The sequence below is a fragment of the Mirounga angustirostris genome, unplaced genomic scaffold (genome assembly GCF_029215605.1).
Source record: "Mirounga angustirostris isolate CCGP_5_RB_7025 unplaced genomic scaffold, mMirAng1.0.hap1 SCAF_10, whole genome shotgun sequence".
NCBI classification, from domain to species: Eukaryota; Metazoa; Chordata; class Mammalia; order Carnivora; family Phocidae; genus Mirounga; species Mirounga angustirostris.
Genome location: NW_026991718.1, coordinates 75,839,861 through 75,867,559, shown reverse-complemented (window position 1 = coordinate 75,867,559; position 27,699 = coordinate 75,839,861). Strand labels below are relative to the sequence as shown.

The following is a 27,699-nucleotide window of genomic DNA, read 5'->3' as shown; positions in this document are numbered from 1 at the left end:
TTTGTCCACGAGGAAGCCTTTATTGAGGGCCCTCTGGGTAGCAGGCAAGTGCTGCCCTGGGCCTGTGGGGACAGAGGGATGGAGAGGTAGTCCGGCCTCCATCAAGGAGCAGACCGTGCAGGGCAGTGGGCAGAGGGCTGTTAGAGGAGAAGGGGCACCACCATCCCCCCAAGAGCCTGGCATCTCGGCCGAGAGGACAGGAGGAGGGTGGGTGGCGATGTCCAGGGCCCAGCTCCGGGGACACAGAGTGGCTCAGCAGCGGTATATCCAGAAGCACAGCGGGCAGGGGAGTTATGTGGGGGAGGGAGGCACTGCTTCGGGGCCGCACCCAGAGGATCAGCCCAGGGGCTTCTTGCGGGCGGGGTCCTGGGTCACAGCCAAGGCCACAGAGCCCTGCCCTCGCTCCCAGGTGTACCTGTGGAGACACAGGTGGGCTGGGGTCAGACAGGTGGGCCCTGAGGATCCCAGGGGAAGGAGGGTGGTCCCACAGCTTGTGGGGGGGCGGCAAGTCCTCCCGTGCACTCACGCGTTCCCGGCTGGCACCAGAAGGCTGTCATCCGGGGCCAGGCTCAGGTGCTGTTCCCCCATCGTCACCACAGAGGAGCCCTCCTGGGAAAGAGGAGCAGGAGAACGGGAATGGAGGCCGTTGGGCCTCAACACCTGTCCAGGGGTCCCTGAGTCTGCCTTGGCAAGGAGGCCCTGGGAGCCACTCCAGGCTCTGGGCGTTCAAGGCCCAGGGGCAGCCTGGTCGCCATGGGCAGGAGGATGTGCCACCCTCTGTCAGGGGCCCCACTTGCCAACTGCCACAGCCACACATCCACGTCCTGTCGCGGGCCTTCGTTGCTGCCTTGTCCATGGACGATCACCTGGCAGGAAGCGACATACATCTTTCTGGTGCTTCGGCCCCACACGGGAGATGGCCTTGAACCTGCCCCCCAGACGCTAGGCCCGCAGCACCAGGCACAGCCTATCTTCATGTGTAGGGCCAAGACCAGGACTTGGAGGGGAAGGCTGCCCGGCCGCGGGCCTCCCTGCTGCCTCCCTGCTGAGCAGCGCTGCCCGCCATCCAGGACCACGCCTGCCTGCGCTTCACATGCACATGCGCATCGGATGCCTCGGCTGCCCATGCCCATGACTGCTGACCCATATGAAGGCATGACTGCCAGGGGCACGCTCAGGACACACGCACTCGTGTGTGCACGGCTTAGCGTGGACTCATGTATCACACACAGAGCTCTCCAAAGAGTGCCCACCTGCCTTCTTCCATGGGATTCTGGCCTGAGGAGGAGGGAGATGGGAGGGGACGAACTTTTTGACCTGCATCAGCCGGCAGCTACTGTGCAGGTCTCGCTCCTGCTGGCCCAGAGTGGGACTCAGTAGATATCTGTTGGCATAAACTGAAGCAGGTGGGAGCAGGCGTGTGCACGAGGCAGAAGGCAGCACCGGGAGGCCAGCTCGATGCCGAATGCCATTGCCGTGATGGGCTGGGAGGGGCTTTGTGGCGTGCCCCTGTTTTCACGGCCCTGTGTAAGCTCAGGTGTCTGCAGGCCAGAACTTTCAAGGCAGGTGTGTACCCAGGGAGGATCCCTCCATGAGGGTGTCTGATTCAAACTGCAAGGTATGTGCCCATGGCAAACTGTAAAGCACAAACAAGCCCGAGCCTTGCCCCTTGTCCAGCCCAGGAGACCTGTCAGGACCTGGGCACTGCCTGCTACTCCTGCCATCCAGCCATGGTGCTTGCTGCCCCCACTCCCCTGCCCTGGCTCCTGCCAACCTCAGCTACTTGCAGTGCCAGGCTTTTGCAAGCTTCCATGCGTTTACCCATGCTTTTCCCTTATCTGGAATGCTCTCTCAGCCTCCCTTTCTTCCTTTTGCAAACTCCTATATTTGCTTTAAAATGCAGCTTACACGTCACCTCCTCCAAGAAGTCTTCCCTGACTTCCCTCCCAGCCTGGGTTCCTCCTTCATTGTCCTATGGCTTCCTGAAGCTTCTCTACCAAATAACATACCACCTGATTGTGGTAATTGTTGATTAACTTGTCTTTTTATCACACCATACACTCTTTGAGGCAGTGACTCTTTTTCTCCTACCAAAGCCTGAAACATAATAGGCATTCAACAAATGCTGAATGAAAGAAGGCCAACTTTGTTTGGGTGGGTCTCTCTCTGTGCACCTCTCCACCCAACCCTCACCGCCAGGCACCTCTCTTCCTTCCGGCTCCCCAGGCTGAGACTGGCCAAAAGTTCAGGAATTCCTAGTAGAAGGATAACTCTAGACCCCCAGGAATCAGTCAGCCTATGGGGCAACCCCCCACTCTGAAGGCAAAGAAAGACTGCTTGAGACCACGTAGCCTCCACTCCTAGCAAAGCCGTCACTCTCTGAGTCAGGCAGGAAACAGGAAGACCTCTGTTTGTGTCACAACCTCTGAAACTGTGTGTGTGTGTGTGTGTGCGTGCACACGCACGCATGTATGTGGGTGATTAGTTCCCATTTCCTAGGGCTGCTGGGTAGATGCCCTGGATGGCCCAGGGCCTCGTTACCTGTGTCTCATAGGTGTCCCCAAACAGGCTGAGGGGTGTGCCTGCCTGCAGCTGTCTGCGGTGGCCATCCAGCCAGGCCTCCAGGGACATGGGCTCCATGATAGATCGTGTGCTCAGGGGGAATGGCGGTTCCTGGAGCAGCTGGTCTGCGCCCACAGCACAGCTATGTCAGTGGCCTCTGGCCCGGCCCGCCCAGAGCCCCAGTAGGCCCAGGGCTCCCAGCTCTGAATCACCAGGATGGGCCCTGGATCCAGCTCGAGCACCAAGCAGCCACGTGGGGGACACTATTTGGTGCCATTGTCTCGTACCTTGAGTACTGGGGCGAGAACTCAAAAGGAGACTGGTACTCTGGACCAGGACCCATTCTATTCTGGGAAAGCAGAGAGGGAGGGAGAAAGGCGGTTCCCTGGGGGACTCACCAGGGATGGGCTTTCCTGTTTTGTGCTGCTCAGAGCTGAAGAACCTGCAGGGAGAAATGGGGAGGAGGACGAGTGGCCAGCATTCCCGAATGAGTGGCCAGGGAGACGCACAGTACACACTCTCATATGCTCTCAGGTGCAGGAGCCCACACTCTCATGGGGCCCTACAGAACTCGATGGAGGTCCACCCTCCCCTCCCTTCCAGCCCAGGCCCTCCCACCCTGGGAGGGGCAGACTTTCCCCCCACATCCCAGGCACGCTGGCCCCAGTGTGGTGGGCACTGCTGGGTGGATCTGCCCTCCCCAGCCAGAGCAGGGGGCCTCAGAGAGCAAGGGGCAGGGACCGGGCTGGGGCTCACTCCTGGATGATGGGGGCCAACTGTGTGCCAAGGTCCTTGCAGTAGAACCACTTCTCAAACAGGACGTCCGTGGTGTCCCCCACGTAGTACCTGCCAGAGCAAAGGACAGGTAACCCAGCTCCCCACCTGGGTTGCCTCGGGGCGGCTCTGCTTGTGGAAGTCTGGACCCTGGCTAGCCCCGCAGAGCTGGCTGCCGCTTCACCCTGTTAGCACAACCTAGTGTCCAACGCTCACTCACCCACCCCTGGCTCTCCCGGAAGCACTATGTGCCCCAAAGTCGGCGGGCTATTATCGACCCCATTTGCATTCCTGGTTCCCCAAACAACCATTTACAAAGTGGATAGAACTCTGAGGCTCGGAGAAGCTGGGTAACGTGGCAGAGATTACACAGCCTGTGAGTGGTGGGTGCAGGACAGACTCGCGACAGTCTTAGAAACACAGACAAAAAATCAATAACAAGTGTCTTCATTTTCCCAGAGAGGAAGCTGAAGCTGAGCCTGAATACAGGGCCTGTGCAAGGAACCTTATGGAACCAACATGCAGAAGATACCCCCCCAGGTGAGGTGTCCTGCTCCTTTAGGAGTCACGGATGCCTTTGAGAATTGGAGCAAAGGCTGGGCCTCTTCTCCGGAGGAAAGTCCACCTGCGTGTACACACAGCCTCTCCGAGACTCTCGGAAGCCCACCCAAGCCCCAGCCCGGCTCAGTGAGCTCCTCCGCCAGGCCTCAGGCCCCTGGTGTGTGCCGCACTTTGTTGACTGAATGTCTAAGCCTCAGGCCCAGCTCCCAGGGCCAGGCCCTCTTTGTCCTCTTCAGCTTTTCCCGAAAAAGAGAAGTGGTCCTGCCTATGGGACATGGTTTATAGACACCCAGCTCATCCTAAGTTCTATCCTGGGACGGAGCTGGACACCAGAAAGCTTGCCTTCAGAGTGGCATTTTTAAAGTTGAGTCCCTGGCTTTTTTTTTTTTTTTTAAGATTTTATTTTTCCATTTGAAAGAGAGTGAGAGGGGGAGGAGCAGAGGAAGAAGCAGACTCCCCACTTAGCAGGGAGCCCAATGTGGGGCTTGATCCCAGAACTCCGGGGTCATGACCTGAGGTGAAGGCAGATGCTTAACCAACTGAGCCACCCAGGCACCAAGTCCCTGGCTTTTATTAAAGGTCAAAAGCAGCCAGGGGCGCCTGACTGGCTCAGTCAGTAGAGCCTGAAACTCTTGATCTCGGGGTTGTGAGTTTGAGCCCCATATTGGGTGTAGAGACTGTTTAAAAATAGAGTCTTAAAAAAAAGAAGGTCAAAAGCAGCCAGATGAAATCTGTTATAAATTTGCTGTAAAAATGTTACTGAGGACAGGGTGCCTGGGTGGCTCAGCCACCCAGCTGACTCAACTGACTCTTGATTTTGGCTCAGGTCATGATCTCAGGGTCATGAGATCGAGCCCTGCATTTGACTCCGTGCTAGGCATGGAGTCTGTCTCTCTTCTTCTCCCTCTGCCTCTTCCCCTACATGCACATGTACAAGCTCTCGCTCTCTAAAATAAATAAATAAATAAATAAATAAATAAATAAAATTAAAAAAAGTGTTATTGAGGACACTGTCCACTGTCACTAAAAACTCCTTTCATAAAGCCCCATATGAAAGATTTCTTTTGGAATTGAAGGCCAGACATCTGTTTCTACAACAGTAGGTTAGTATTATCATTGTGTTTTTGAAAAGCATTGAATAGTATAAGGAATGCTCAGGACTTTTTTAAGTAAAAAAAATCAAAATTCAACCCCATGTTTGCTAAGACTTCAATGCTGTAAGGTGTAGATATGCACAGAAAAGAGGCAAGATGGAAGGTTAACAAGCTTTGTTAGGTTTAACTGGTAAGATGACAGGGTTTTTTTGGTTTTCTCTTTATTATTGTTCATTTCATTTTATTGAGACGTCATTCACATTCCATAACATCTTCCCTCTTCCTGAGTTTTAACTTTATTTGCTTTCTTTTTCTTTTCCTGACTTCAAGACTGAACGTGTATGACTTTGCTGATTACAGAAAGGGGAAGCGTTAAAAAATAATCCATTGTAACAGGAGATGGGGGCAAAGTATCCTGATCTCAGGAACTTGTTGAGAAATTTTAATTTTATTAAAAAATACAAAAAATAGTTACGCTTTTGGAAAAATCTGTGTCCCTCGGAGCCACAGGCTGCATCAGATAATAAGTGGGTGACAGATTGCAGCCCACTGGGAACTCAGCTCTGGAAAGAGTCGCCGCCCCCCACGTGGCACCAGTGTTTGTCCCCTCCTCGGTGCTGACTCACACTCCTATCTAGACCATCCTGACCCTAATTTCCTATTTCTCTACAGTGCCAGCTCGGCTGCCTTCTAGCAAATTCAACCTCCCTGTGCCCAGTCTTCTTATCTGTAAAGTCCACACTTGCGGCTGCTTGCCCCATCTCTGCCCCGGATGTCCGGACAAGGCCCATTTACCTGAGCCCATCTAGCTCCGTTTTCAGCCGCCTCCGTTCGATGACCAGTCCCATGGTGTTGGCAAACCTCTGTGGAGAGTGGGGTACCCCAGCGGGCAGGAGGAATATCTGCAGTGGTGGAGACAAGGTGCTAGCAAGCCTGCAATGCCCTCCAGGGACCTGGGTGCCCGCAGTGTCCTGGCCTCCCCAGCCGGCCCACGGGGTCCGGCAGCCCCCCTCTCTGCTAGCCTCTAGCCCAGAAGCAGAGGAAATGTCAGGCCTTGTGAGGATGGGCAGCTCACAGGAGGAAGTGCCCAAGGGCCAGGAAGGGAGGCAGGACAAGCCAGGGAGGACACACTCCAACCAAAGCCAGCATGAGTGGACCATGGGTTCCTGCTCTTTGGTCCTTCACCTTCCCATGCCCTGGGGCCCAGGCTCACCTCTCCCTGCCGAATGGTCACGGCCCGGTGTTTCCCTCGCTCCAGGACTTGGAGAACCATGTCGCCCTCTAGCTGGTAAAACACCTGTGGGACAGGAGGGCAGACAGGCTCAGCCCCTGCCCCCTCCCTCTTCCAGGTCCTTGGCCTGAGTTCTGACCCGGACACCTGAGAAATTTCCTGAAGGCCTGTATAAGCAGTTCTGTCACTCCTGCTCTGAGGCCCCAGTCTCCCCTGACATGCTACAGACCGGAGTGCTGGGGCCACAAGACGAACTGTATCAGCTCAGGCGGATGTTAAACCGAATCTGGCCTCCAAGGCCTTACAGGGGTGGGGGCGGTCCAGAGAGCCAGTGTGTATTAAGCCTCTTCTCTGCCCCCAGCTCTGTGCACACGCACTCTATACATATTGACTCCTTCCCCCAGGCAGGGGCCAGTGTCCCCATGCACTGCATGGAAACAGGCTCAGAGAGGTGGCATGATGTGACCTGCCTGAGACCCCACGGTAGTAAGAGGCAGAGCCTTCAGCCCAAGTCTGGCTGACTCCCAGCCCAGGTCCCCTTGCATCTGTGCACCCCAAGAGAAGGAGTCGGGTAAATGGAGTACTGTGTGGTGGGTGGTGGAGCTGGGGACCCCGAAGGGCTGTTGCAGAAGCCCGAGCTCAGCAAGGATGATGATTGGGCTCAGTGATGCCTTTTCTCTCACCAGGGAGGAACCTGGACAGCTCCTATAGCACAGCCTGGGGAAGGACAGCAGGCACAGAGAGGAGGCTGACCCTCAGCCCTGTGGCCTCCCAGGGCCTGTGGCTGGTACTCTCCCCGACCCCAGGATGAGAACAAGCTGGCACAAACCCACTTCTAGCCGAGTTCCTCCCAGCCACCTGAGTGTCCCTCCTGAGAGGGGCCGCCTACTCAGGCCAGCCCTCCTCATCCGTCAGCCACTCAGCTGAGTCACTGCTTGGCCTGGACCCCTCAGTGGACAGCCATCCACACTACCAGAGCAGCTTGGGGAGGCCCAAAAGTGGGGTGTGGGGCAGAGGCGGTCGGGGCCAAGGGAAGGCAAGAGGGAGTGAGACGGGAAAGGTGGGTACTGACACCAGGGCTAACAGAGTGGAAGCCTTGGGAAGGCAAGTGGAGGGGCCTAAGGCTGACTGAGGCAAGCAGAGAAACCCGCAACCGGTCTAGTCTACCGCACGGTGCGGTGGCCACTCCCAATCCAACCCTGTCTCCCTGTCTTCTCTCGGCAGCTTTGGCTATTCCTGTTGATTTTTGCCACAGAGGAAAACGGTCTCCCATGAGGTGTGGTGAGAAGTGGGTGGCTGGGAGATGTGAGGGGTTAGCTGGCCTGCTCTGGGAGGCTTTTCCCTGCTGGCCCAGGGTCCTCACTCCCCTGCCCGCCCCGCCCACTAGGTGCTCTGTAAATATTTGTTGAGTGAATGATTCTCCTGTGCTCCCTCCAGTCCCTGGCTGTGGCTGGGAGGCCAGGGCTGGGGGTGGAGGCTGGTGACCAAGCTGGACTCTGGACCTTGAACCCCTGTGTCAGGCCCCCCTACGGTGATGGGTGTCGGTTCCGTCTACTCTTCTTTCGTCACCAGAGATCCTGAAAGCTGGAAACCCACCTGTGTCCCTCCCTCAGGAGGGCCCATCTTTTTCTTTTTAATTCTACTTTTGTTTATTTATCTTGGGGTAGGTAGGTAGTACAGAAACACGGTTCAAAATTCAAGGTACAAAAGGGTATTCGGTGCAAATTCCCCCCACCCGCCCTCCCCCTCTGTTAAACAGCCCCCAGGAACTCGTATGTCTTGGGCCCTCCAGATAAGGAGGGGACCTCCCAGCCCCAACCCTTTCCAGAGAACTCAGCTCCTGGGACCAGAGTGGAGCACCCAGGTCCCTGTCAGCATTTGGGTCTCATTTGGGAGGCCAGTCTTCCATATTCAGATTCGAGGGGGAGGGCACCAGGGTGTCGCACCTGGCACATGGACGGCCAGGGTGTGACACCCAGCGGCTCGAGCCACCCTCTCACACCCACAGAGCCTGGGCTCTTTCCTGGGGCTCCCGCAGCAGAGCTGGAGGATGGGTCTGTCACTGTGTGCCCAGCCGTTCTGCCCTGGGATTTCAGTAGCGCCCCCTTCATCCATCAGCCACCTGACCACCCCCCACCCCTCCTGTCCACTGGCACTGGCTCTTGCTTGGGAAGTGTCCCCCTCCTCCAGGGCTATTAAAGAAGGGGGCAGTAGCAGGCCTACCTCCTCACCCTCCTCGATGTGGTAGTCCTTCCTGACGTTGGGGCCCCCGACGAACATGACTTTGAGCTGCTTCTGGTGCCTGCAATGGACAAGGGGAAGGAGGTCCTGAACCAGCTTGTGGAACAGGACAGGAGGGGTGCAGGGGCCCATGGGGGGCCTGGAAGGAGCCTGGGTACACCTGGGAGAGGTGACAAGGCTATTTCTATAACATTGTCCCTATAGTCTCTGACATTTGTCCCCTCCCTTCTCATCTCAGTATGGCTATGCTCCTCCAAGTGTGGGTGTGCGCCTGAGACTGTATGTGTACGTGCGTCTTTCTGTATCTGTGTCTCAGGGGATTTGTGTGTGTGTCCCCGACATCCTCTGACCCAGTAGTGGGGAGCAGTGTGGTGGCAGATCTACCGCTTCATCACCCAGGATCCCGGGCCTCGCTCAAGACCTCCAGTTACAGGAGAGCAAACTGTAGGCACCACTTCCTGGGCTAGAAGCAGTGGAGGGGTAAGATGGCCTTTATCTGACCGCCTCTCCCAAGCCGTCTGACTGGGAGACTCTGCTCCCTGCAAACTGCTGGCTTGAAGCTGTGAGACACCTGGGGAAGGAAGTGGAGGGGAAAGCTGGATGCAGAGCCCCTGAGGCTGGAAGCACTGGGGGTCCTGGTGGTGTGGGAGTGGGAGTGGTCTTGGGGAGCAATGGTGAGAAGGTGGAACGAGGTCACTCCAGGCTTCAAGAACTCAGCCAAGGAGTTTGGTCTTGGCCTGAAGGGTGCCAGGGAGCCTAGGAAAGTTTTTTTTTTTTCTTTTAAGTTTTATTTAAGTAATCTCTGCACCCAATGTGGGGCTCGAACTCAAGACCCTGAGATCAAGAGTCACATGCTCTTCTAACTGGGCCAGTCAGGTGCCTCAAAGTTTTGTTTTTTTTTAGGATTTTATTTATTTGACAGAGAGAGACACAGCGAGAGAGGGAACACAAGCAGGGGGAATGGGAGAGGGAGAAGCAGGCTTCCTGCCGAGCAGGGAGCCCAATACGGAGCTCGATCCCAGGACCCTGGGATCATGACCTGAGCCGAAGGCAGACACTTAACGACTGAGCCACCCAGGAGCCCCAGTTTTTTTTTTTTAAATCAACTTTCCTGGGATATAATTTAGATACATATGGAATGAGCCCACTCAAGAACTGTTTCCACCCATCAGCCAGATCATATCCCTCCTCTGCTCACCCCTCCCCACCGCAGTGTCATATGGCCCCCTCACCCCCAAATTCCTATGTTGAAGTCCTACCCCCAGACCTAGGAATGTGACCCAATTTGGAAATACGGTCATTGCAGATGTAACTGGTTAAGCCACAGTGAGGTCACACTAGAGTAGGCTGAGCCTGTAACCCTTATTAAAAGGGGAAATTTAGGGCGCTTGGGTGGCTCAGTTGGTTAAGCGACTGCCTTCGGCTCAGGTCATGATCCTGGAGTCCCTGGATCGAGTCCCGCATTGGGCTCCCTGCTCAGCAGGGAGTCTGCTTCTCCCTCTGACCCTCCCCCGTCTCATGTACTTGCTCGCTCTCATTCTCTCTCTCTCAAATAAATAAATAAAATCTTAAAATAAATAAATAAATAAATAAAAATAAAAGGGGAAATTTAGGGGCACCTGGGTGGCCCAGTCAGTAAGCATCTGCCTTTGGCTCAGGTCATGATCCTGGGGTCCTGGGATGGAGCCCCGCATTGGACTCCCTGCCCAAAAGAGTCTGCTTCTCCCTGCCGCCCCCCCCGCCACTCGTGTTCTCTCTCTCACTCTCTCTCAAATAATAAATAAAATTCTTTTTTTAAAAAAAAGGAGGGGGGAATTTAGACACAGACACATCGATGGGGAGAGTGCCCTGTGAAGATGAGGACAGAGATCAGGGTGATGCAGCAGAAGCCAAGGAAGGCCAAGATCGCCACCAAGCCACCAGGAGCTAGGAGAGGCCTGGGGCAGACTCTCCCTGACAGCCCCAGCCAACATGGGGTGGGGGGCCGCAGCTCTGTCCCACCCTGTGGCCCATTATGCCAGCCTGCCTCCAGCCCTTGTCTGTTTGTACGTGTTGGCCGCTTCCTCTCACCCAAATGTCAGCGCCCCAAGGAAGTGACCGTCAGTTTGTTGTCTGTTGCATCTGCAGTGCCCAGAACAGTGCCTGGCACATATTGAGTGCTCAGTGAACACCTGCCGAACGAATAAAGGCAGCGCCTGCATTTTGTGATGCTTAATACTGGGGCCTGGCCGGAGGCCTGGGTGGGGGGTGCCTGGAGGCAGGGGCAGCCTGCACCACTCAGGCTGGAGGTGACAAGGGTGGCCCCAGAGCTGTGGCCAGAGGGCTGGCGAGGAGCAGAGAGATGCGAGGCACTGTTGGGGCACCCTGGGGGGTGCACAGGGATGAAGTGGAGGAAAGGGGTGAGGGCCACAACAGTGGTAGGAGACACGAGGCCCCGGGGTGGGGGTGGGGGGCGGTTGGCCGTGAGCCGGTGGTGGTGCTTCACGGTGACCAAGAGTGTGGACTTGGGAGTCGAGCTCTTCCATGGGCTGGAGTCTGGACCGGGGCCCATACTAGCTGTGGGACCCTGGGAGAGTCACTCATTAGAATCCCCCTCCGGGAGCTAGTGTGAGGACTAGGTGAGGGGGTGTAAGAACACTGGGCACGGCCTCTGGCTTGTCGGGGTGTGCCGATGCAGCTGTGTGGTTTGGGGTGCCGGGCCGTTGGGGATGTTCTGCAGACCTGGCAATGTGAGCCAGGAGCTGGGGAGCACACCAGGCCCGGCCATGGGGCCCAGGGCAGGGGAGGGAGGTGAAGGGGCCACAGGGGAGGGCCCAGGCCTGCTGGAGAAAGACTGCTGTGGACCACCACCGGCCCTGCTGGGTGCTGTGGGCAGAGGTGGCCAGGGACGGCCTGGTGGGAGTGTGTATGCCTGCGAGGAGGAGCCTGGGGAGAGCACTACATCAAGATCTTCCTACAGGAGCTGATCCTCCACTTGCCCTCTGGCTGCAGGTTCTACTGCAATTCTGGGACATCGGAAAAACCACCCTCCCCAGATTTCTGTCACTGGGGGGTTGGAGAGCTATTTCTAAGCCCTGGGGACAGGTCGGTGACCTGCCATCTGCATCTCTCCTAGGCTCAGTCACCCAGCCATCTTCAGAAGTCAAGGTCACAATCTCCAGGGCACAGTCATCAGAAAGAGGAACAGATGAGGGTGGGGGAACCCGGAACAGCCTGCCCTCCCCATCCCCCGCCGAAGGCACAAGAGGATGGCAGCCCCTTTCTGCAGGCTCCTGGGTCAAGGAGCTGGGGGCTGGAGGGTGAGGGGTGAGGGGTGCGGACGGCGGACGGGAGGTGGGGGCAGAGGGCAGGAGGAGGGCGGCGTGCCTGGGACTCACAGGAGCTTGTTGCAGACCGGGGGCAGGAAGGAGGCTCGGTTCTCCTCCAACCAGGTCTTCACCTTCACGGGACGCGCCATGGCAGCCCGGGAGCCCACTCTGGAGCCAGGTGCCCCGGCGGGTGTCCGAGGGGTGCGGCTCCGCCCAGCCGCCCACTGGCCGCCTCGCGAATCGGCGACCGGGGGGCCAAAGGGCGGGGCAATGCCCCCCGCGCCGCCCCCACGACGGTAGCCCTTGCCGGACTTTGGTCCCGGGCCCGCCCGTCCCCCGCGCCGCCCCGGGCTGCCCCCGCCCAGCCCCGCGGCCTCCGCGCGGAGGAAGCGGGGCGCCGGGTGGGGCCGCCCCTGCTTTCCGCCGGGTTCGGGCTCAGCCCCCCTCACGTGCCGGGACTCCCCGCGAACATGCGCGGTCCCCTGTCCCCAGACTTTGCGCCTGGACCCCGCGGAGGCCTCGGAAGACAGACTACGACGGGAGGAAGGCGGGCTTGGAAATCCGAGCACGTGAGTACGGAGGTGCTGGCCCTGGACGGAAGCCTCGGTTTCTCATCTGAGAAATGGGAATGTCTACACAGCCATCCCAGGGTTGCACAGCGGCCACCATAGGCCTCCGATGGCTGTCAGTGCCCATCCGCGGACGAGGACGGCGGTCAGGCCGGAGTCCCCAGGTTTAGCGAGTGCCGCTCTCCTGGCTCAGCCTCAGGCTGGGTGAGAGCGGCGAGCGGGGAGGGGACCGCGCGCGCCACGAGGGATCCCTGGCCCTCGCCTACATTTGCAGGTGGCAGACAGAGCACCGACGAAGCGCCCGGCACTGTCTGAGCTCCTGACGTGTCTTGGGGACATACTCAAGTCACACGACACTTCGGTGAGTTTTACCGACGAAGAACCGGGCACTCGGTGTCCCAGCCCTCGGGAATCTCGGGGTCCTGGGGTGGGTGGGGTGGGCGGACAAACCTGTGCCCAGGCTTCCAGCCCGGTTACCCTGGGGGCGGCGGGGAGGGGGGGCGATTGTGAAATCGGAAAACCGGGTGGGGACGAGGAGGAGGGCAAGACAACACGACACCTCTTTTCTTCTCTTCCTTCCGGACTTAGAATTTTTAGGAAAAATGTGCGTGTGTTAGAGGAGGGTGGGGTGGGGAGAAGGAAAACAGCTCAGGCTCTGACGCCGGAATCCAGACTACAGAGTTTAAGAAATTCAGCTCCTCCAGCTCCTGCCCTCCCAGCCCCCCTTGCCCCTTCCCTGCAGCCTGGGTGGGCTGGTTTTCTCAGCACCTTCCCACACACAGACCCGCCCCCCCCAACCCTGCGCAAATCAGAACCCAGTCAGAGAGGCAGAAGATTGCCACCCACCTCTGCTAGGAGGACCCTCCTGTTTCCTCTCCTTCCCCATCTCTATCCCCCCTTTCGCTGGCCCTTTGTTCTCTTTGTAGTTATTATTTAGAACTTTTTTTGCTGAGCATTTCTTTCTGGAGTATTGCTTGGCACCCAAAGAACTCAAACCATATTCTTTGTCTCTGTAAGTAATCCAGAGGAGAGGTAAACAGGGACTGGTGAAGCAACGAGGATCCCTGATAGATTAGGTTTGTTTTGGGTGTTTGTTACCTGGATGGATGGGTAGGTGGGTGGATAAAGGCATGAATGAATTCACAGAACAGATGTTCTGTTACATAGTACAAAGGAAAGGACAGTTACCCTGTATATTATTTTATTTTAAAGATTTTATCTATTTATTTGACAGAGAGAGACACAGCGAGAGAGGGAACACAAGCAGAGGGAGTGGGAGAGGGAGAAGCAGGCTTCCTGCGGAGCAGGGAGCCCGATGCGGAGCTTGAGCCCAGGACTCTGGGATCATGACCTGAGCCGAAGGCAGACGCTTAACGACTGAGCCACCCAGGCGCCCCGACCCTGTATTTTAATGTATGCAGTCAAATAACGTGAATCATCGAGACCACAAGTAGAATGTTCTGGGTCTGACTTATCCAAAAGAACTCTAAACACAGGCTAAATAATCTGCTGTCTGGTCACTGTCAACTCTGCTCTCTGGCTTGTACCGTTTAGATAAAAAAAATCACATGTGGGGGCAGCTGGGTGGCTCAGTCGTTAAGCGTCTGCCTTCGGCTCAGGTCATGATCCCAGGGTCCTGGGATCGAGTCCCGCATCGGGCTCCCTTCTCGGCGGGAAGCCTGCTTCTCCCTCTCCCACTCCCCCTGCTTGTGTTCCCTCTCTCGCTGTGTCTCTCTCTGTCAAATAAATAATTAAAAAAAAAAAAAATCACATGTGTGCAATTGGCAGTCTTCCTGGTTTGAGTGTCGGGTACCTTTTGACTCCAGTATTCAGAAAAATGACAGTTCCCATTTTATCCCAGTGTTTTGGCATTGTCTAGTCACAGCCAGCTGGAATCCTCCTACATGTGGAGCTGTGGGCTCTTTCCAGTACCTCCTTGCAGTAGCCACCTCTGCTCTCTGCACACAGGAGCTCGTTAACACTGTGGAATCAGAGGCAAACAGCATCTGCCCTAGGATCAGAGCTCCTTAGAACCTGGTGCCTTGCTCTGGCCTCCCTTGGATGGCAGTGACTCCCTCTCCAAGTCGCTGAGTTCAGTAGATGCTTCGAGGCTTTGGTGAACCTGAATGGTGATAACTGTCAGATCCCTACCATCTCTCCATAGACAGAACCAGTTGCTTCAGCCAATCCCTTTCCCTGAGCTTCTGGGTCTGTCTTTGCCTCCCTGACTCTCCCACTTTCCCACACTTTCATGTAATTCAGCAAGTATTTAAGAACTGATAGCTTTAGATGAATAAGAGGGCTGGGTTATGAATGGTGTTGGTTACTTGGAAATCTGTGCTTTGGGCCTGCTATCTCTTGACTTATTTAGAAGTCTGTTTTGAAATTTCTAGACCTATGGTTGGTTTATTTTTGTTGTTGGTTTTTTTGCTGTTGTTTGGCTATCACTCTGTTTTTCATTTCTAATTTTATTGCACTATCGTGAGTGAAGATGGTCTGAGTATTATTTTTGGGTGGAGGGATATGTTAATATTTCCTTTGCAGCTTAGCCTGTGGTCGACTTTGTGAATGTATATTCTCTTAGAATGCAGTTCTAAATGTTTCTGTTAGATCAACCTGCAGTGTCACCCACATCATCATCATCATCATCATCATTATTATTATTATTTGAGAGAGAGAGCGACTGAGCAGGGTGGCGGGTACAGAGGGAGAGGGAAAGAGAGAATCTTAAGCAGTCTCCATGCCCAGCATGAAGCCCAAGGAAGGGCTCAGTCTCATGACCCTGAGATCATGATCTGAGCCAAAATCAAGAGTCGGTTGCTTAACCAACTGAGCCACCCAGGTGCCCCATCATTATCCTTATTTTTAAAAACAACTTAATAGGGGCGCTTGGATGGCTCAGTCCTTAAGCGTCTGCCGTCGGCTCAGGTCATGGTCCCAGGGTCCTGGGATCAAGTCCCATATCGGGCTCCCTGCTCCGCAGAAAGCCTGCTTCTCCCTCTCCCACTCCCCCTGCTTGTGTTCCCTCTCTCACTGTGTCGCTCTCTGTCAAATAAATAAATAAAATCTTTAAAAAAAAAACCGACTTAATATTTTGGTTTCTGAGAGAAATATGTTGGAGTCTCCACTGTAGTTTTTGGTCAGTTTCTCCTTATTCTTTGAGCAGATTTTACTTTACATATTTTGAATCTACATTGTTAGATGTAAAAAGCCCCGACTATTTTACCTTCTTGTAGTGATTCTTAATCAATATGAGCTATTTCTTCTTAGTTTCTTTTCACCTTGACTTCAGCTTTGTCTGACACTGATATTGCTATACCTTTGTGTGTTTGTGTATTTCCCAGGTATTGTAAGTTTAATTTTTTTGTAAATATTTTATTTATTTATTTGATAGAGACAGCGAGAGAGGGAACACAAGCAGGGGGAGTGGGAGAGGGAGAAGCAGGCTTCCTGCAGAGCAGGGAGCCCTATGTGGGACTCGATCCCAGGACCCTGGGATCATGACCTGAGCCAAAGGTAGACGCTTAACGACTGAGCCACCCAGGTGCCCCCCAGGTATTGTAAATTGATCAAAAAGATGCCACGGGGCTCGTGGCTGGCTCAGTCAGTAGAGCATACGACTCTTGATTTCAGGGTTGTGAGTCTGTGCCCCATGTGTAGAGATTACTTAAAAATACAATCTTAAGGGGTGCCTGGGTGGCTCAGTCGTTAAGCGTCTGCCTTCGGCTCAGGTCATGATCCCAGGGTCCTGGGATCGAGCCCCGAATCAGGCTCCCTGCTCAGCCAGGAGCCTGCTTCTCCCTCTCCTGCTCCCCCTGCTTGTATTCCCTCTCTAGCTGTCTCTCTGTGTCCAATAAATAAATACATAAATAAATAAATCTTAAAAAAAAATGCCAAAATAACTCCTTCCCGTCTCAATCCATACGCCTTGCAGTGTGACTTTGCCATTCGTCCCATCAAAGGTGAGTGTGTTTCTGCCCCCATGGCACATAACTGGAGTTTAAAAATCTCCAGTCTGAGAGCCTCTGTTAGGAAAAGGAGATCAAGTCTTCCATGTTTGTGTAATTATTGCTAGGTTTGTACATACTCCTGACATCTTATTTTCTGTTTTCTAATTGCCATGCTGTGTTAGTTTCCACTTGCTGCTAAAACAAATTACTACAAACCTAGCGGGGCTTACAATGACACACATTTATTATCTTACAGTTCTGTACATCCGAAGTCTGAATGGGTCTTGTGGGCTAAAATCAAACTATTGTCAGACCTGTATTTTTTTCTGGGGGCTCGAGGAAAGAACCTGTTTTCCTTGCCTTTCCCAGCTTCTAGAAGCCACCTGCATTCCTTGGCTCAAGGCCCTTCCTTCATTGCTAAAGGGCATCACTCCATCCTCTGTACTCCTTGTCACACCTCTCTCCTGCCTCCCTCTTTCCCTTATAAGAACCTTGATGATTACATTGGACCCTCTCAGATAACACAGGATAATCCCTCCATCTCTAACCCCTTAGTATAATCACACCTGCACGAGTCCTTTTCATCATGTAGAATGATAGTCACAGATTCTGGGGATTAGGATGTGGAGGTCTTTGGAAGGGAGAATGGATGGGAGAGTGGGGCATTATTCTGTCCACACACATCCCTCCTCGTTTTTTCTTTTTTTCCCTCTCTCTCTCTTTTTTTTTTAAAGATTTTATTTATTTATTTGACAGAGAGAGACATAGCGAGAGAGGGAACACAAGCAGGGGGAGTGGGATAGGGAGAAGCAGGCTTCCCGCCGAGCAGAAAGCCCGATGTGGGGCTCGATCCCAGAACCCTGGGATCATGACCTGAGCGGAAGGCAGACACTTAACGACTGAGCCACCCAGGCGCCCCTCCCTCTCTCTTTCTTTCCTAGTTTATCAGGATGCTCCTGGCTGCAAGTAACAGAAACCCTAGTTAGACAGTGGCTTAACCAATAGAAAGTTAAAGGCTTGTGTAACTGGATACCCAGGGGGAGAATGAGCTTGTGACCAGCGATGTCATTATGGACCCTGATTCTTTCCATCCTTCAGATGTGCTATCTTCAGCATCAGTTTTATCCCAAGGCTGCTTCTTTGAGGGATCAAGGGATGTAAAGTATCCATAGCTTTTCCTTTAGACTAGGGGTTCCTGACCTTGGCACCACTGACATTTTGGGTTGAATGATTTTTGTGGGGGGCTGTCCTTTGCGTTGTAGGATGTTTAGCACATCCATGGTTTCTCTCCCCTAGATGCCAGAGCTCTTCTCCAGTTGGGACAATCAAAAATGTCTCTAGACATTGCCCAATGTCTCTGGGGGTCAAAATTGCCCCCAGGTGAGAACCGGCAATCTAAGGCTCACATGACCACATCTGAACCAGTTATTGGGGCAAAGGGAGTGGGCTACTCTGATTAAGTCAAATTAAGATTTGTACTTGAAGCTGGAGGTGGAGTCGGTTTCCCCTGAAGTCTGTGGCCAGATCCTTACACAAAATTCTGGCTCATGACTGGGATGTAGGAAATGATGCTTGGGAGGTAGCTAGCCATGTCCATTACACCTGGCTTTTGATTACATTTTCTTTGATCCATTTCTCCTCTATGTTCTATTCCCACGTATTTAGGGGTTATTCTTTAAATACATGCATTTATTTAAATTTGTAGATTTCTAATAATGTGTATTGTTAAACAGCATCTGTATCCACCCCTAGAACCTAAGGCAAGAACAAAGGAATCTGGGCAAGCTTTAACTTTCTTCTGGAATTCCCTACTGGCAACTTCCATGTTGATTTTGTTTAGATTATTATTTAAAAATTTTATACAGGCCATACTTAGATGTCTTCGTATGTTTCCCTAATGTATTAACTTGCAATTACTTCTTATATTCCATATATTTTTTGGGAATTATTCTTTGTGTGTTCGTGTGTGTGTGTGTGTGTGTGTGTGTGGTGTCTTTCTTCAGATCTGGGAAATTCTTGGCTTTTATAAAAAAATTGTTTCTCAGGGTGCCTGGGTGGCTCAGTCGTTAAGCATCTGCCTTCGGCTCAGGTCCTGGGATCGAACACCACCCACATTGGGCTCCCTGCTCGGCGGGAAGCCTGCTTCTCCCTCTCCCATTCCCCCCTGCTTGTGTTCCCTCTCTCACCGTCTCTCTGTCAAATAAATAAATAAAATCTTAAAAAAATACAATAAGGGGCGGCTGGGTGGCCCAGTCGTTAGGCGTCTGCCTTCGGCTCAGGTCATGATCCCAGAGTCCTGGGATCGAGCCCCACATCAGGCTTCCTGCTCGGCGGGAAGCCTGCTTCTCCCTCTCCCACTCCCTCTGCTTGTGTTCCCTCTCTCGCTGTGTCTCTCTCTGTCAAATAAATAAATAAAATCTTTAAAAAAAATACAATAAAAAAACTTAAAAAAATTGTTTCTTGTCTATTCTCTCTATTATCATCTTCTAAAATTTTTTTTGATGAATGCTAGAATTTTTAGATCTTATCTGCATGTCATTGAACTTTCCTTTCTTTTTCCCATCTCCCTTTGTCCTGCATTCTGGGAATATTCTTCTGCCTAATCTTTCAGCTTATTGTTTTTCTATTTAAAGTATTCTATGGTTCAGCCCATCTACTGGGTTTTAAATTTCAATGGTTTCGTATTTTTATTTACAAAGACTTTAATTGGTATCCTCCTACAACTGGCCGTCTTCATTTCAGGGACGTGATACTCACCCTTATTTCTTCGAGGAAACTGTTGTAAAGTGTGAACTCTGTGTCAGTGAAGGTAATATTAGCTGCTGTAACAGGAAAAGCCCACCCCAAACTCAGTGGTTTAACACAGTGATCATTCACTCCTCATTCCTATGAGGCGCAGCAAGGGAGGAGGCTCTGCCCCTTAGATTTGGGGATCTGATTTGACAGAAGTTGACACAGGACCTTGTCTCCTTCATCAGGTAGCTGCTTCTCCATTTACAGGTTAGAAAATTGACACTGAAGCTGAGAGTATTAACTAGCGCCCCCCAAGGTGCACAGCTGGTAAGTAGAATCACTGGAATATGGAATATAAGGCTTTTCCCCCACTGTATACAATGTTTCTTTATTTCTTTTTATTTTTCTGAGAGAGCATGAGCAGGGGGGAGGGAGAGGCCGAGGGAGAAGCAGACTCCCCGCTGAGCAGGGAGCTGGATGCTGGACCCGATCCCAGGACCCTGAGATCATGACCTGAGCCGAAGGCAGACGCTTAATCAACTGAGCTACTCAGACGTCCCTTACAGTGTTTCCTCTTAAAGAGTTCTGCCTCGGGGCGCCTGGGGGGCTCAGTTGTTAAGCGTCTGCTTTTGGCTCAGGTCATGATCCCTGCTCAGTGGGAAGCCTGCTTCTCCCTCTCCCACTCCCCCTGCTTGTGTTCCCTCTCTCACTGTCTCTCTCTCTCTGTCAAAAAATAAATAAAATCTTAAAAAAAATAAAATAAAAGATTTGTTGGGGCGCCTGGATGGCTCAGTTGGTTAGGTGTCCAACTCTTGATTTCGGCCCAGGCCATGATCGCAGGGTCATGAGATCGAGGCCCCCCCCGCCCCCCCCATGGGCTCTGCACTGCGTGGAGCCTGCTTAAGATTCTCTCTCTCCCTCTCCCTCTGCCCCTCCCCACCTCCTCCCTCTCTCTCTTAAAAAATTTTTTTTGTTTATAGTTGTGATTTGCAACTCAGGGAGGGTTAGGTCCTAAGATCAGGGCATCAAATAATAAAAGTGGTTGGCCCTCCAGTATATTGCCTCTCTAATGTGATCACAGTTGGCTGTTGGCCCTGGGATGGAGCAGTCTGTGACCTCAGCTGAGACCCTACTAGACAGGGCAGGGCAGGTTAGGAGAACGTCCTTCATCTGCACTGTGGTCACTGTTTGTTTCCCAGGGCTCTGTAAATAGAACAGGAAGTTTATGTCTCCCTGTCACCTCACAGGTGGAAGGTCCTTGGGGAGACATTCATAGGCTAGCTCTGCTTTCAGTTTAGCTTGTATGTCTGCTCCATTTCCATTTTCTCTGGCTCCAGGGCCAGTGGGCTCTCCTCTACTCTTTCCTCCCTCCTCCCTCCCATGGAGATATTCTACAGCTTATCTTTGCCAGGAGCCACTGAATGCTCCCTCCCTTCAAATCACTGGTAGACACTCCCCACCACCCCACCCCTCCACCCCCCCCAACATCCTGTGGCATTCCCTTAATTTTTCCTGGCATGGAACCTACATGCTTTGGATGAGAGTGGGGCTCTTATGAATCCAGGGCACTGTGGACAGTGGCCAACCTAGGTATTTCTTGGAGCCCATGTGTCCTGGAGGAATTCATACCTGCTACCTGCAGATGAAGAACCTGAGAAATATCAGTCACTCCTACAACTTAATAGAAAAGACCCAAACCACCCCCTCCAAAAAAGCCAACAAAATAATGGGTGAAAGATGTGAACAAACATTTCACCAAGATATACAAATAGCCAATAGGTACAACAAAAATGCTCAACACCATTAGTCATCAAGGATATACAAATTAAATCTACAAGGAGATACTATTACATACCTAGTAGAATGAATACAGTTAAAAACTGACAATATCAAGCATTGACAAGGATGTAGAGCAATTGAAATGCTCAACATCGCTGGTGAGAGTGTAAAATGGCACAACTACTTTGGAAATAAGGGTCTGGCAGTCTCTTATAAAATATTGAACTCCATCAAAGTTAAAAACTTTTGCACATCAAAGGTCACTATCAAGAGACTGAAAAGCAACCCACAAAATGGGAGAAAATATTTGCAAATCATATATCTAGTAAGGGATTAATATCCAGAATATATAAAGAACTCCTAAAGCTCAACAGCAAAACAAAAAATCAAATTAAGAAAGGGGCAGATGGAGATGGATGGTGGTGATGGTTGCATAACAATGTAAATGTGCTTAATGCCACTGAATTGTGCACTTAAAAATGGCTAAAATGGCAAATTTTTATGTTTATAAGTTTTGCAATAAAAAAATGCTTTTACGGGTCACCTGGGTGGCTCAGTTGGTTAAGTATCTGCCTTCCGCTCAGGTCATGATCCCAGGGTCCTGGGATTGAGCTCCCTGATCAGCAGGGAGTCTGCTTCTTCCTCTCCCTCTGCTGCTCCCCCTGCTTGTGCTCACTCTCTCTCTGTGTCAAATGAATAAATAAAATCTTTTTTAAAAAGTTAAAAGAATGTTTTTACAAAAACTATACATAATCCTACCTTATGATCTAGCAATTTCACTCCTGTATTTACCCAAAAGGAATGAAAATGAGAAGCTGTGCACAAGAATGCTCTTGGCAACTTTATTTATGAAAGCTCCAAGCAGGGGTGCCTGAGTGGTTTAGTGGGTTAAGTGTCTGCCTTTGGCTTGGGTCATGATCCCAGGGTCCTGGGATCAAGCCCCGCATGGAGCCCCGCATGGAGCCCCGCATGGAGCCCGTGGGGCTCCCTGCTCCGCGGGAAGCCTGCTTCTCCCTTTCCCACTCCTCAGCTTGTGTTCCTTCTCCTGCTGTGTCTCTCTCTGTCAGATGAATAAATAAAATCTTTAAAATAAAAAAAAAAAAAGCTCCAAGCAGGAAATCATCCAAGATGTCCATTAATAGAATAGCTAAACCATGTGTTGTTAACCTTACAAATAAAAATTGCCAGTTTATTTTACCAGCAAAAGATGGGTTTATTCGGGAATAAAAGAGAATAGCAATCTGGGACAAACAAGCTGGGACAAAACCGTAGGCAAGTCTGGGGAACTATGGAGAGGTACACTCTTTTAACGAGAAAAGGAGTAAGTTGGGAAGGCTGTTATAAACTAAAAGTCCATTGGAATAAACTGGGAGTTCCAAGTGTGGTGGCTTCTCATTGGCTAAGCTGTTGCTCGGGGGATGAGGAAAGCGTGTCTCTGGCAAGAGTAATATATGATTTTAAAAAAAAGGTACGTCTGAGTCTGTCTAAAAGAGCGCTTAAAAAAAAAAAAAAAGATTTTATTTATTTACCTGACAGAGAGAGAGAAAGCACAAGCGGGGGGGAGCGGCAGGCAGAGGGAAGGGCAGACTCCCCACTGAGCAAGGAGCCCGATGCAGGACCTGGGATCATGACCTGAGCTAAAGGCAGACACTTAACCAACTGAGCCACACAGGGATCCCTAAGGGAGCTTCTTAAATAAGTTTATAATAAAAAGTCAAAGTGGTATGAAAGCACAGCATCACAGTTAAAATGGCAGCACTTTTTTCTCTCTTACTGGTACATAAAATAATGGTATATTTCCCAGTTTAGGGCATCTTAGAGTTGGTGAAATATGGTATATTTGTTCCCATGAATGAGTGTCTCTAAAGGACAGATTCCTAGAGGCAGAACTGCTGGGTCAAAGGATATATGCATTGGAGAGATTCTGCTGACCTGTCTTAAAAACAAAAAACAACAGTGTCCGTTTCCCACACTCTTACCAGCGTTGGGTGTTAGCAATCTTTTAAGTTTCTTCTCATCTGATGGGCTCTTATCAGATCTTCAGTTCAGCGTCAATCCAGAGTGAAGGGCTCTGTGTTTCCCCAAATTATCCTGCTCCACTCCTGAGTATAATCAGTTCAGTCTGCTTCACACTTCCCTGGAGGTTGGGCCTTGGGAGCCACACATCTTTCTCCTCCTCAGGGAAAATAAAGGGTCTTTTGCCCACGTGGTGCCAGAGAGGATTGTGGGCTAATCAGCATAGGAGGGGATCTCAGATGCTGCCTGGTGCCAGGGGCTCTGAAGGGCATTCAAAGTGTTCCGCACTGTTATTGGTGGCAGTGACATCTTTTAAACTTCTAGTCTGAAAAAAAGTAATGAAAGGAATTCTTCAGACAACCTCTTGCCGCATGAAAATGGGATCCCTCTGGGAGCCTCCCAATGCATTTCCCCACACCTGCAGCAGCCCCCAGATATGTGCATATGACTCAGCCACTCCAGTGGGTCCTATGTGGGTTTTGACTACTCGATGGCAACTCTTTTTAGTCCTAAACTGCTTAATATATGCTCACAATGGAATGCTGGCTAAAAATGTAAAATGTGAAAAGTTTGCTGAAATAAAGCAAATGAAGACCATAACATGAAAATTCCACAATATGACTCAAGATGATCTTCATTCAATAGACGTGCAAATTGCATTCAGCTGATCAAAATGTTTATCTGGCTCATCCTGATATCTCTTCTATGTCAGAAACCAAAGCCAAAAAAGAGAAAAAAGAGCGACCGTTCTATCCAATATAGCCTTTCATTATTAGGAATAAACATGAGCCAGACCCACTAAATATTATTTGCAGAATGATGCTTGCATATAGCAGCCTGAACCCTTCTGTTTTATCTCATCGTTTGGACACAAAAACATGAGACACAAAAACATGCCATTTTAACATTTAAACATGAGAGTAATAAAAATAAACCAGTTTTTTTAAAGTGCAAAACCCACAAATCCCAAACATTCATTTAGAAAAGCAGTTTTTGTTCATTTTTGATGCTATAATGAGTCATTAAATTTCATACACTTTTTTTTTTTTAAGATTTTATTTATTTATTTGACAGAGAGAGATACAGCGAGAGAGGGAACACAAGCAGGGGGAGTGGGAGAGGGAGAAGCAGGCTTCCCCCCGAGTAGGGAGCCTGATGGGGGGCTCAATCCCAGGACCCTGAGATCATGACCTGAGCCAAAGGTAGACGCTTAACGACTGAGCCACCCAGGCGCCCCTAAAATAACTATTTTTAAAATAACTAATTATAACACATCATAAAAATTATTACATGATTTAATAATCTCAAGGTGTTGGCAAGTATATACATGATAAAAAGAGTTTTCCAGTCAAGATAGGCTAGAAAGCTCTTATTTGGTCTAGATCCCTCAGATTATAGATGAAGAAGTTGAGGTCCAGAGAGGGTAAGAGATTGACTTAAGGTCACACAACCAGGGAGGGTCACAGCTCAGACTCTTTAATTCATGGCTCTTCAGAGTCAGTCCATATGAGTTTAAGTGATTTGAAGGTCTTAGGAGACTTCTTGCTGGAAAAAATCTCTCTGGTAGCAGAGGTTCTGACACTGTCCCCCTCCAGGTTCAGCATTGCCTTTACTAGGTCCTTCCTTTAGAGCCCCACTTTCTTTGGGGACTAAGCTATTTTAGTTCCCAAAGTCTGTATGAGGCTGCCTTCCCCTCTCATGCAACCAGGATCAGTTAATATCTGCTGAACCAATGAAAGAGTAAATCCAGGATGGGAGAAGCGAGAGGGAAGTGGACCACCAGGGGCCAACCTTGCTGCTCGTGGTTCACCAGGTGTGTTCTACCTGAGGAACTTGGAGGGAGGAAGAGCAGACTCTGGAGATGCTACTGGATTTGAGAAGACACTATGTATAGGTCCACGACTTACTTTCTTGTTCATCAGGAAATTAACCCTTTCCAATTTAAAATTTAAAAATTTGGGGCACCTGGCTGGCTCCGTAGGTGCAGCATGCAAGTCTTGATCTCGGGGTTGTGAGTTCGAGCCCTACATTGGGTGTAGAGATTACTTAAAAGTTAGATCTTAAAGAAAAGTTAAACCTTTAAAAATAAACATGAAATTTAAAAATTTGAAAAAGTATTCCCACCTCAGAGAAACCATGTGGTTACGTTAATAGCCTGTTCCAACTCATTTATTTCAAAGTCTCACTCTCTGCAGCCCTCAAAGCATTCTGGACTTGGCCAGGCATGCTCCAAGGAGCCCTAATCCTGGCGTGTTCCAAACAACTCTGCATCCCACCACTGCCTGGTGCCTGATGGGATCTGCTCTGGACTTAGGTCTCTTACAGTTCGAAACTACCTGGAGAGTCTCACTTACCTCTTTTCTCTGGGCAGATAACCCACCCAGTAGGCACGGGCCCGAGCTTCCTAAAAACACCATCTTCAGGAGGCCCCTGCCTTACTGCTATTGTCTGCCTGATCAGTCTCATCAGTTCCGCTTGCATTTCAAGGCTTTTCACAGTCCTACTGCTTGACACCGTCACCCTAACACAACCTGTTACCTTGGGCAGTCACCAACAAAGTGACTACATACAGGATCTTTCTTCTGCCTCCCATCACTTGCTCATACTAGTTCCCTCAATCTATTATCATAGGGTTCTGTTGTTTGCTCTCCCGGCTCTGGTCAACCAAACAGCGTGACCGACATCCCCACAGAGGCCCAGGAGACAATCGAGAGGCAACCTGGAGAAAGACGCTGGGAGGTGGTGCGTACTCTGTGGAGGTGGCTTCGCTAAGCTCCCAGGGCAGGGTGCAGGTTCGGCGGGGCCGGCGCGGAATGCAGGTTCCCGGCGGAGTTACCAACTCGGTACAGTAGCCACAGTACCTAGAGCCCGCAAAAATGTTCACGTTTTAAATTCTTTTGAAATCAGAAGAAAAAAGAAATACAATAATCATGTTGTAACAATAAATCCTGCCTGGATTGTATTTGTCTTTATTTGCAGGAATAAAATACCATTAGTTTTTTTTTTTTTTTTTTTAATGGAGGAAAGGGTCCACGAAGACAAAAGTGCCTAGGGCACCGGACAGTTATAATTTGGCCCTAGGTACAGTGTGACCTTGTCTGGTTAAAAAAGAAAAAAAAAAAGAAAAAAAAGAAATGGATATCCAGATATTTGTATGAGACCTCTTGATTTTAAATACTAGGAACTAGTTTTACAATTAAACCAAACAAATACGTTGTGGCCCAACAAAACACGCGGGGCTTAGCAGGCACTCTCTGGAAGGTTCGGGCTATCGTCATGTCCCCGCAATGCCCGTGGCTTGACACCACTTCGGGGACACGCCTTGTGCCTGCGCTCAGGATGGACGAGGGGCCGAGGGAAACCTCCGGGGCCGACCAGGCTCTGATGCTGAAGCCCCCGCCCTGTCCGGTTCCGGAGGCCCCGCCGGCGGAGGCCGCCCTCGGTCCACCCCCGGCCCGGGCGCCGCCTGGCTGCCCCGCCGGACGGCTCCGCTGACTTCCAGGGCGGCGCGGGGAGTCCAGGCCGGGGCCTGTCGCTCGCTGGTCACGCGGGGCGCGGGCAGGGGGCGGCCGCCGGCGAAGCGCGGCCGGTGAGCCGAGGCCGCCCCGCTCGGCCCCACCCCTCGACACGCGTCACCACCGCACCGAGGCCCGCCGCCCGCCCGGCTCCTCGCGGGGCCCGCTCCCGAAGGCGAAGCTCCCGGTAGGACGCCGAACGCGGCGGCCGAGGCTCCTCCTCCCGCGCTGCTCGGCGAGGCGGGCTGCACCCTTTTCAACGCCCCAGTGGCCTGCCCGTGGCGGCCCTGCCAGCCGGCCCTCCATCCCCGGGGGAGACCCTCGCAGGACTCCCCGCTCACTCCGCCGGGAGCCGCGAGAACCGCAGCTGCAGGCGACTCGGGGCCCGGACCCGGTCCCGCCGAGCCCCGAGCCGCGAGTGCGCATGCTCCGCGGAAGCCCGCACCGGGCCTGGGTGAACCCTGATAGAGCCATCGCGAGGCCGGCTAAGCGGAGCTCCAGTGGCGCAATCGGTTAGCGCGCGGTACTTATACAGCAGTACATGCAGAGCAATGCCGAGGTTGTGAGTTCGAGCCTCACCTGGAGCACGACCCTTTTGGACATCCGCAGCCCCCTTTTATCTCCTTACCCAGAGGAGCGAGTTAGTCTCTCTTTAGCGTCCTCAGTTGCCGTCGCTGACTGCCTGTGTGCGCTTGTCGCTGCGCCGCAGGCAGGCTGCCGCTCGCGCTGGAGCTTCTTAGCTGCAGTGCGAGCTACTTGTTGCCCCCGCGCACCGTCCAGCCACTCGAATCTGGACCTCTGCATACTGCTTCCTCCTACTTCTCTTCCCAGGCCTTTCCTTTAACGGCATCTAGTCCCCGGCCACAGTACCGGCTGTAAGGAAGGGAGATCCCGGGGCGCCGCACTGGGCATCGAGGTCGAAAATCGACCGGGCGTGCCCCAGCTCCCGGCGCCGGGACGAGGTCCGGCTCCCCGTCCACGGCCCCTAGCCCACGGCTGGGTGGGGCGTGGCGCGGCGCTCTGTGGGTGGCGGGTCGCGAGCCGGGGAGCACTCCCGGGAGTTGGGGCCAGGGGCTCAGCGCAGGGCGAAAGTGGAGCTGCTGCTCCCCTCCCTCCGAACTGCGGACACCCCGAGACCGCGGGCCCTTCTCCCCTCCCCAGGCACACAGGCCTCCCTGGGCCGACGTGCAGAGTTTGGGAAATGTGCGCTGGGCGTTTCCCCTCTCCCCATTCTGCGCCTCCTCTCGCCGGTGTCAGTCTGCGGTGGTGCAATTCGCCGGCGGACCTGAGAGCAGACGCCTTCTAGTGATGTTCGAGTGGCGGCTGTCCTTTCCTGCATGCCACAAATGCTAGGTTCAGAAGTCCT

At 52.2% G+C, this 27,699-nt stretch overlaps 1 protein-coding gene and 1 non-coding gene across 8 annotated transcripts; one reads left to right on the top strand and one right to left on the bottom strand.

Annotated features, from left to right (window-relative positions):
- On the bottom strand, window positions 1-27,699 carry HAAO (3-hydroxyanthranilate 3,4-dioxygenase). 7 transcript variants are annotated; one of them, XM_064572559.1, is made up of 12 exons: window positions 26,913-27,699; window positions 25,538-25,679; window positions 22,782-23,143; window positions 8,446-8,524; window positions 6,205-6,288; window positions 5,787-5,893; window positions 3,319-3,408; window positions 2,961-3,004; window positions 2,542-2,687; window positions 798-866; window positions 527-609; window positions 1-415 (listed from the first exon to the last, which is right to left on the bottom strand). In XM_064572559.1, exons 4-12 carry the CDS (start codon window positions 8,500-8,502, stop codon window positions 337-339), a joined length of 759 nt encoding a protein of 252 aa, XP_064428629.1. In that variant the 5' UTR covers window positions 8,503-8,524; window positions 22,782-23,143; window positions 25,538-25,679; window positions 26,913-27,699; the 3' UTR covers window positions 1-336. The 7 variants fall into 7 exon arrangements, with proteins under 7 accessions (XP_064428629.1, XP_045741063.1, XP_064428630.1 ...); XM_045885107.3 differs by having other exon boundaries at window positions 26,962-27,699; XM_064572560.1 differs by having other exon boundaries at window positions 25,569-25,679; window positions 26,962-27,699.
- Window positions 26,828-26,920, top strand: TRNAI-UAU (transfer RNA isoleucine (anticodon UAU)). Its single transcript is given in 2 exon segments — window positions 26,828-26,865; window positions 26,885-26,920. It is a non-coding gene; the product is annotated as a tRNA-Ile (tRNA).